The 10,650-nt window shown below is 31.9% G+C and overlaps 1 protein-coding gene across 3 annotated transcripts in view; it reads right to left on the bottom strand.

The window, feature by feature from the left end:
• Positions 1-3,367: 3,367 nt before the first annotated feature.
• LOC126378038 (EH domain-binding protein 1) overlaps positions 3,368-10,650 on the bottom strand; it is a 46,501-nt gene continuing 39,218 nt past the window's right edge. For all 3 annotated transcript variants that reach the window (XM_050026124.1, XM_050026126.1, XM_050026125.1), the window contains one exon: positions 3,368-10,591. In XM_050026124.1, coding sequence (XP_049882081.1) covers positions 10,513-10,591 — 79 coding nt within the window. In that variant the 3' untranslated portion in view covers positions 3,368-10,512. The remainder of the gene's footprint in view (positions 10,592-10,650) is intronic.

The raw sequence follows: 10,650 nt of genomic DNA, 5'->3' as shown, positions 1-10,650 counted from the left end.
TCACTTACTTTTAAATGTGATAGGAGTGAACCGTATCGTCATCCTAATGGTGAGAATATAAAAAGTTCTTCTTTGTAATGGCCTTCTGCATGCTAAACAAATATAACCAGATTATACAAATCCGGAACGATCGAAGACGAAATATTATTACTGCCACTTGTGTATGGCTTCGTCACGGAAAGTCCTCTTCGCAATATGACCCTTTAGAACATTTTTAAAAACTCTTAAGTTCTTCGAAACGGACCTTATGCTACAAAGTGTTAAGAACGGGACGTTAAGAAAAGGTTGCGAATGCATTGCGAAGCGAACTAATGTTACTTAATTTAAAATTCACCATATTCGAAAGAGAAAACTATAATAGTTGAAGTTCTCTCATTACTTTCAACAAAAGCACGACACTAGTCCTTCTTGCAAACAGTGATTCAAGGACTTTTATAAAGCATTTGTGGGAAATAAACTAATAAGTACTTACTTAAATATTTAATAAAATATATGCCTTTTATAAATGCGACTAAAATATAGATGACAAGGAGTGGGTGTATATTATACACATCTGCCTACCCCTTCGGGGATACAGGCGTGATGTATACCTTGATTTGTATGATTATGAAACCAACTGGCAAAGGCAATTGCCTTTGCCAGTAGCAAAGTAGCAATTGCTACTTGACTTATAAGTCATTGAAATAGTAATTTCGGACCTCTGGAACTAAGTAATGGCAATAAAATTAATATCAAATGGATCGCTAGATGAATTCTTAAATGTAACTATTGGCGATTTACTGTTTTATCTGTTACATTCAATAACAAGTAGATATAATAAAAAGGGTACAAAGTTAATAGTAATTTGGTCACGATCGTTCAAATATTGAAAGTTCAACATTGTACTAAATATGGTGTAAATAAAGAAACGTGCAAAGTACTTTAAGGTGTGACCATTTTTCTACTTAATTAAAATTGTATCCAAACTATTGAATGAAAGTAGGGTGAGTTCAAAAATTGTAAAATTCTTGTAAAATAAAACAAAATTTTCTGCTGGCCAGAATTTTTACCGCGATTCGAAACGTGGTTTTCTAACATTTAACTTCCATACGAAGTTTTCCGACCAATTTAAGGTCTTTTTAATATTAAGGTAGTTTTTATCGACACATTGTATTGACCCCACAAAGTTTGGCCGAAAAAGTAAAAAACATTTTATTGTTTTCGGTCAACCTGAAAAAGCCCCAAGTGCTTCAAATATCTACTTAATAATACGTAAGTAAATTAATAATTTTAAGAACACAAGATAGAAATAAATCTGATTTTCATAAAATCTTGACATTTCGAACGTTACATATTAAAATGAAATTGAGGCTTTAGCAAATAAAATATCGTAATAATAAAAAAAACTTTGCTTGTGAGTACTAACCAATTCGGTCAAAACACGAAAACATAATTAAAAGATGTTTTTTGTTGGTGCGAAAGTTCCTCAATTTCATTTCTCGTTTTCTATCTTGTAGTTAAGTATCCAGATAATTAATGACTTTTGTATATGACCAATATCATTTTGACAACTAAGTTGTAGCCTTCACTTATAATATTAACGACATTTTTACGTAGAACTGTAATAAAATAACTCGTAAACAAGGTAGATTTTGTCATTTTTCAAATATCCATCAATTACCTACCTTTATAATTATTATTTACTTACCATGACATTTAATTTGTTAATTTAGCACTCATATTATTCTTTAAATAATTAATAATCACAATTATAATAATTATTCGGTTGTGAAGTTACATTACATTACTCGAGTATATTGGAAAAATATTAAAAAAATATATTTTATCGATCATCCGAAAGCTAAACTTAAAGTTTAAAGTAATAAAGATTGGAAAAAAGAAATTATGGGTTATTAATTAAATAGTAACTATTAATTTATTTAACTGTCCAGTTCTTCCAGTACAATTTATGATTATTATTGTTAATTAATTGATGATCCAATAATGTTATATTAAGTTTGAATTTATTGTAATTCTATAATTAATAATTATTATTATAGTTGCTTGTACAACGAGAATAATCAATAAAGAATTTACTTTCAATTCTACTTTTTAATTTATATTTTAATTTAAACAAAACTAATCATTCTTAAAAATAAACATGTGTTCGATACTTAATGTTCCCCGCGCATTTACAATTCCCGCCCCTTCACTTTGACATTTGACAATCAAACGACCGCCATATTTAAAAAGAAAACACTTCTTCAGATTCCCGCGCGGACAGACGACGCAAGTACCTCCCATCGTATACTACAGAAAATACCCAAAAAACTGTGAAATCCTATGTAAAAAGTAAATGAAATGCATTCCCGACGATTGTAAATGTTTGTGAAGTGAAAACAATATTGGATTGTTCATTGGCGAAATAATCTGTAAGTTTTCCCTAATTTCTTCCACTGTTAACCTTTCTGTATATTTCATACTATATGTCTTATTTGTTTTGTTATAAAACTGAATAATAATCGAATATGAGTATAACAGTCATTAAAGTTTTAGTAGGTATCACAAACATCATCATCATAAACAGCCTATATACGTCCCACTGCTGGGCACAGGCCTCCCCTCAATCAACCGAAGGGTGTATGGAGCATACTCCACCACGCTGCTCCACTGCGGGTTGGTGGAGGTGTTTTTACCCCTTCTTCCCCACCGCACTACCAAGCCGCACTACCAGTTGTGCCGTGGGGAATATTTATTCCCTTCTGCACTACCAGCCAGTAGTGTCGTAGGGAATTTAGAATTTCAAAACACCCTTATTACGGCTAATAGCCGGGACCAACGGCTTAACGTGCCCTCCGAAACACGGAATCATCTTACTTTTTCGGACAATCAGGTGATTCAAGCCTGAAAAGTCCTTACCAAACAAAGGACAGTCTCACAAAGTGATTTCGACAATGTCCCCATCGGGAATCGAACCCGGACCTCCAGATCATGAGCCTAACGCTCTAACCACTAGACCACGGAGGCTGTTATATCACAAACAATACTATTTAATAGAAGGAAGCATAATAAAAGGGTAATATAATTTATCTTTGACTGACTCCAAAATGAAATATAAAGTACGACTATATTCTCAATTGAGCTAATCAGAGTATTATTGAATTAGAAATAGAAGCCAATCAAAGATGATGAATAATCAATCTTTTTTTAATTTACACTTATTTTCGAATTTTAATTATGAGTAAGTACGATGTTTGACCGCTTTTATTGACGATGTCACACGGACAGTATTTCCATACGTTTTCGTTTTGCCTTTTCGTGAAATTTATTTTATTTGACTAAATTGTCAAATTGTGATAGACTATCTTAGATCAATGAAAGACAAATATATTTTACAATATCACTTTATTACGGGTCCATAATTATTATAGATAGCAGTACTGTATTTAGATACAGACATGTATGTCGTAGTTAAATTAAAATGCTTCCTACTACCACTACAAATTATAGATAAATCGCAGAATATTACAGTTGTAAATAATATTCTATTTAATAAATTGATATATACGTATATTGTGAATGCTATAATTGTGACAACTATGAGTAATTTAGTTTGAGATCTAAAATTCTAAGTTATTGGTGATTTGACTTATAATTAGTTTAATTTTTAATAATTTTGATTAATATTAAATTAATTTATTAAGTTTAATTATGCCTGTTTTCAAATTTAGAATGTTTCTTTAATTATAAAAATAATGGGTATATTTATATTAATATAATTTATTAGTAATGATTATCATTAAATAAAATCTAGTGACAATAAAAAATATAAAAAGACAGACGTTGTGTGACTAGTTTTTCGATGTTTTAAAAGATATATTCTCGAAATTATTATTAATTTTTTTTATTATTTTTCACAATATATGTGTTTAAATGAATAAAGAAACAACGTCAAACCACCAATAACGTAACAACATTGTAATAGCGACATGAATCTACTTGTTCTAAACCGTTGGACACAAAAGTTATTGCAATTAACAGATTTACACTATAAGAATTATAACTGATTGTCTTCAAACTACCGGTTTTGGTACAAGGATATGATAGACAATAATTTAACACCGTGTCATTGCGATTGCTACAATAAAGTAATATCACTTGATTATTTTTAACGGATATATTTGAAGTGTTATGTATATTTACGAACGACGGCTATACTTCAACAGTTTGCTTTCGATAAAAACCGGTAAAATATCCATGTAAAAAATATTACTACATCGGTGCCTTCTCTAACGCTAAGTGCAAGAGAGAGAGACAGAACTTTTATTGGAACTGTGAAATACTGAAATTTAAGTTGGTGTCTGCCAGAATCGGCTCTATTAATCAAATCAATTTATAAGCGAGAACACATTAAATACAAATGGGTGGTAAAATAATTTTCATTACAGTGTTGTGACGTGTTCGGCCTGCACGCAGGCGTACAAATATTAAAATTGTACTTCACCAGTAACTGAGCGGATTAGTCCTTAAAAAAAAGAAAATAGAAAACAAAAATAGAATATAAAATGTATTTGATTTGATTAAAAGACCAGATGGCGGTCCATTCTGTAGGAAAAACCAGACCTGGCTAACTCAAGACTGATGGATTGTTTTACACAGTTTCAAAATAAATGTTTTTTACTCTTGTTCCAAATTATGTAAGCGGACCCCCGTATATACAGCCAAGGATTTTCTTGCAGCTTCTTTTCCCCGGCTATACAGGTTGTGAGAAGCTGCATAAGTTTTAGGCGGATGAGACGTTCGTTATGTAAAAAATGACGATTCAAAGTGTAACTTTGTTACCTACGGTATAAAGATATTTTTGAATTTGATATTCCGTTAATAATAACCAAGTAAGTCACTGTTTAAGCCTAAATATGTACAGTTATGTGAAGCGGTCGTCTACGTCTATGTATCTATATGTATGTATGAATAAGATTACATTGCACACCGATCAAGCTACACTTGATAGCACCTCGCCAATAGAGCCAATTATAATAAAAAAAAAAATAAATCATCGACCGATTAAAAATGTAGAGCTCCGTTTTTAAGTTGTCGACATTTTGATTAATAATTATCCAAACTAGATCACTTACTCTCCACTCCGTTAGGCATGCCGAGCGTGAGTTTATGTATGTATTTATATATCAAGAAAGCGAACCGATTCTGGTTACAATGACATTACTAATTGAAAATATGACCCATTAATCTATTTCTTTATTTTTCTTTCCCAAATAAAATACATTTTTTTTTACTCAAAATGTCCACAACTAGAATAAATAAAGACAAACCTATGCACCAATTTCACGGTATAAAAATAAAAACTAATTAAAAAAATATACAATTTTGCGAAGCACATTTATTATAATATTTTCATTATGATTCAAAACTTATTTGCACAAAAATAGTCCAATATTATTATATCCATAATATCATACATATACCAAGTTACATCTAAGGGGACGATTTTGATTTTAATTATTCATTTTTTACTATTATGTAAATATTATAAGAACGTTGATTTGAAAGGGTACGGAATCTGCTGAATTAATAAATATAATTTCATATCTTAATAAATGTCTATAATTTTGGTAGTGAAGGTCAGTATGGTACTTAAATAATAATAAAAATAAGTATGACCTATATTTTTTATAATAAAATAAAATAAATTCTAGCCAATGCTAGCTCACAAGGTAAGAAATAATTTTACATTTCATTAGAATTCAGCATTTTCCCCCTAAAGAGTAAGTTTAAATGTCTCGTACAGAGTAATTAGTAAAACGAGACATATAGAATAGTATCACGTCACTTAGCAATAGGATATTAAACCCGTAGACAATAAAACATTAATAGTATTAGTGGCGTCACAAACACATACAAATTACGCCTAGCGGGCAAAACTAGCAAGTTTTTACAGTTGCATGATGTGCGAACTCTTCTAAGTTATAGCTTGTTCACAATCACTATACAGTTCAATTTTATTTTAGTTTAAAAGTTTTATAAAACTATCCCTATCTTGCATTTAACATTTTGCTGTCGGGTGGAATACCAACCTGATCAACCCTGGTATCAGGGTTATTATTAAGCCACCAAAGGCCTCTGACATGGCTCATGTACCGACTACATCCTTACATCAGTAAATAGTAACTGGGACCAGCAGTTTAACGTGCCTTCCGAAGCACAGATTATCTTGCTTTCGGACAATCGGGTGATCAGCGTGTCCTAACCAAACTATAGAACACAAAATCATCTTTGTGATATGTCCCCACTGGGATTCAAACCCAGGCCTTCCGGGTCGTAAGTTCACTGGACCACAGAGTCTTACTCCTCACATATCAAATTCCCTAGTAATTACTCGTTTCGACGTTTCGTAATAAGTACCTTATTTGACTGGGTTGTCATCTAGCCTAATAGTGCCACTAATATTGTTTTATTATTTAAAAGATTTAAATCCATTTATAAAAGTCGATAAAAAGGTTTAATGCATACTTGAAGCTCTGAAAACTTAAGTGACGTAAACCGAGCGTATGTAGACTTATATTATTTTAGCGTAGTTTATATATTTATACAATTTATTAAGAGTGCACCGACAGATAGCGCCACTGCAAGTGATAAAACCTCTTTCTTGAGTGTTATGAATATCATTTTTTAAAGTTTAGGTTAGGAATAATATTGGTGATTCTAGCACATACAAAATTATTTTGATTTTTATTTAAGTTTGATACGTCTAAACTGACTCCATCTCTTTCTTTGACTCATCGTAAATTCGTAAGTAAACGACGGCCCTAACTTTAGAGTTGTAAAACAAAAATAAATAAATTGTAAATTACTTTTTTATCGCTAGAATCGGCCGCCATTGAATGAAAGTTACGTTTACATTTCGTTTACGTTTTTTTTTTTTTAAATACAAAAGCAATTATATTTTTTATTACTCTCTTTGTGAACTATTCTTATTTATTATAACGTAAAATATTTTGTGTTTTATCAAAGAGTTCTTATGATCAATACTGGGACACATAAAGTGTTCGATTATTAAAAATCATTTACGTATATATTATTTCAGTAACTAAGGAACCGTGAGAGTGCGTGATTCAAATCGCAGTGTTACGGGTTAGTATCCCGGGTTGGACTCTAAACCACTGAATTTGACTTTAGTTTGCTTTCATGTTTGGATAATAGATAATTGATATTAGGGCAGAAAACGTGATGATCTGAAAGCCCGACCACCTGCGGCAATCACCTATAATTACGTAGGGGGTGTGCAAAATGTGGGCGCACGTTTTCACATAAAATTGGCTATACGAGCCACCACAGAGCACACCAGAGAGCAGACTTTCCAAGCTCTTGAATGACAACCGTCAATGAATCCACCAGCTGCTGTCGCTGTAGTCGAAATCGACTGTGAAGCATCATCACCCCTTCGAGAATGCAGGCGTGACGCTATTTTATATTAAGAACAATTTCTCAAAAAAGTATTCCTTGCAGTGGCTTATCAAGTAACTTTTTACATTTTCTCCTCGTAAAGGCAAGATTTGAACAAGCCGCAATAAATATCGATTTAAAACTAAATATTTACATTAAAAAAAAATCCGTTGATCGCATTAAAAAAGTGTCTACTTACAAAAATAAATCACTACTCAATGCAGCGTTATATAACATCCACTATGGCAAATTGTACTTATGTATCACCATTTATAATAAACATTGAATCGCGGACGATACACAGAATACGCTTCCAAACAACAGGCAGCCACATTTTTTAATCAACTCGCAAAAAATATATATCTGTCTCATCTTGCAAATGACAAATTCTGATGCTACGTGAAATGGGTATATATTTTTTTCGACCGTTAGTTGAAAGCGAGCGATTCAAAAATAAAGACCAAGGTATTCACTGGGCCAAAGATAAATTATAAAAATGCTAATAAAGCTTCTATGTCTAAAGCCAGTAAGGTGATCAAAAATCAATCGCATTTTTCTTTTAGAATTTTAGTTTAGAATTAATCAATAATGAGGTCGGCGCCGGATACGAATGGGAGACTTTGTTTGTTAGAATTAAAAAAATAGTTCTCAAGAACAAGTGAGGTTTTTCTTGCAGCTTCTTTTCTCCGGCTATACAGGTTGTGAGAAGCTGCAGTAGTTTTAGGCGGATGAGGCGTTCGTTATGTAAAAATTGACGATTTAAAGTGTAACTATGTTACCTTCTTAATAAAGATATTTTTGAATTTGAATTTGAAGTCGTTAGATGGCGCTTAACCAACTACGTTACTGGGCCACTGTCTTAATTTAAGAAATAAATAAACAAGACAAATAATTCTTTTCTTATTTTCATTCTCTCGGGACATTCTGATAAGATTCCGTTTTCTTTCTTCATTATTTTTTTTTCATTGCGCATAATACGTTTCGTTGTATGATTTCAAAAAGAAAATCACAAATAATATAACGTTCCGTTCCATAGTAACCTACAAAGTTCAACGCCATCTATTCAGCAGCTAGGATAAAAAATTAAAAAATAAAAAGAACGTCCCTCATTGGGGCGAAGAGGTACCGTTCTATACGTTGTATTATTATTAATAATATCATCATCGCAGAGAATACATAAACAAATAATTACATGTGTTGCATGTAATGTTATCTACCGTTGTTAAAGAATATTGGTTGATACAAAATGTAAAAAAAAAAAAACAATTTTGAACTTTTTTAACTGATGTTTGGAAACGTTTCTGAACGCACCGGACGCAGTTATGTAGTTTTAAAAATAAATATATAAGTTTTAAAAAACCTTACATAGATTATATTTAAGGTATCTTTGGTAAACCTATACCAAAACTAAAATTTAAGACACAGATTAAATAAAATACCAGAGTGTACATTATTGTGCATAAATATAACTTATGAATTTAAATGTGTTAAGAACAAAAAGATTGGCAGTAGCTTTTGCATTGTCTGATAGATTTTTCTTTTAGTAACATTACTGTACTTTTCTAAAAGGTCATACAAAAAATAAAAAATATAATCGAAGCTGATAATGCACCACTAGTATTTTAGGAAATCGAAACTACTAAGCCGAAATTTAAATAATACAAACTAATGGACCCGATTCCTGCAGACACCTCCTAATTTTATTTTAAGTTATATCCGTCATTTTCTTATCCGCCGAAAAGAACTGTTAATTTTACAATGTATGGGTGAATTAATGAAAAACCCGGGCGTATAAAATAGGCATCTCGCTGATATGCAACCCGTTTGACGTATGCTGTCAACTTATTTCTGTCGGATTATTGGCCAATAAAAGAAATTGGGAGGGCTTTCAAGTTTCTGTCTAAAAATGACGTGTGTTCCATATATTTTACGCCTGTCGATTACCCGTCCCTTTCCTTTTCGGCGGATAAGAATATGACAGGTATAGCTTAAAATAAAATTAGATGGTGTTTACTGGAGTCAGCACCAATATACGAAGCTAGATACGCGAAGTAACATAGGACACAACTGAGTATTATCCGTCACACAACAGGCGGCCTACCATCAACAATTTTTCTATCGTGGGTTGAGGTCAACGACCGACCACACCAACCAATGATGTCAAGGTTACCCTTGACATAAAGCTACTCAAAGTTACTCAAGCGTTTCAACAAAGCGATTTAGTTAGAGAAGGCTATGGCGGTTCAATATTTCTAATATCATATCACATGTGTAAAATACTTTTTTTACCATTCAACAGTTTTAAGACAGCGATTAAACAGAAACTTTGTAAAAAAACCGAAATGCACGAGAATAACCGCGAACCTTATCGAATATTAGGCAGCCAGATTACTGAAATTGTATTAAATAATTCTTTTTTTTTTTTTCTAATATTTTCGGTCCTGGGTGATTTCTTGCAGCTACTTTGCCCAGGTTGTGAGAAGCTGCAGTAGTTTTAGGCGGATGAGACTTTCAACAAAATTTAATATACATTCATGTAAAAATTGACGTTTCAAAGTGTACCTAACGAATAAATATATTTTTTGAGTTTGAGTTTACTATTGAGCCGCCAAAGGCCACTTGTATCATATAAAGCCACTCTGGCTTTTAAATCGCTCTGTTGAAAACAGAGAAATACAAACTTCACATAAGTTGTTCTTGCTTACTCACGTCGACGTTTTATCGTCCTAAAATGAATCACAATAAGACGTCACGGTAGACCTCCAGTTCATTTAATATTTTCCAAAAACAATTTAAAATATTACAAAACACTCTCCATTTTAATTGTAAAGTCAAATTTTAGACCGCCTCTTTGTAAAACACACTGTTACATGAAATACATTTCTAATTGTAAATTACGTTTCGTCCATTTGTAAAATACAGTGACAATTTAATTCCATCGTCACTTTTCCGTTAATTTATTTAAAACCTAATGGACTGTGAAGCATTACAAAATGTTCACACGACGTTAAAATTATGACTTTTGTTAAATCGTTACAATAAGTGTGACTGACCGCGAGAGTTGAACCTTATTTACTGCAGTATACAGTTGTTTTTTCTTTGAATTTCTACTTGCGATAGGTTATGCTCGATTTCAGCGTCATCCGCGATTCTGTAAAAGATAAAGATTATCCTTTCTTACTTCTGAAATTAAAAAAACGCATAACGTGA

This window comes from Pectinophora gossypiella, chromosome 25 (genome assembly GCF_024362695.1).
Source record: "Pectinophora gossypiella chromosome 25, ilPecGoss1.1, whole genome shotgun sequence".
NCBI lineage: Eukaryota > Metazoa > Arthropoda > Insecta > Lepidoptera > Gelechiidae > Pectinophora > Pectinophora gossypiella.
This window is presented reverse-complemented; position numbering and strand designations above follow the sequence as displayed.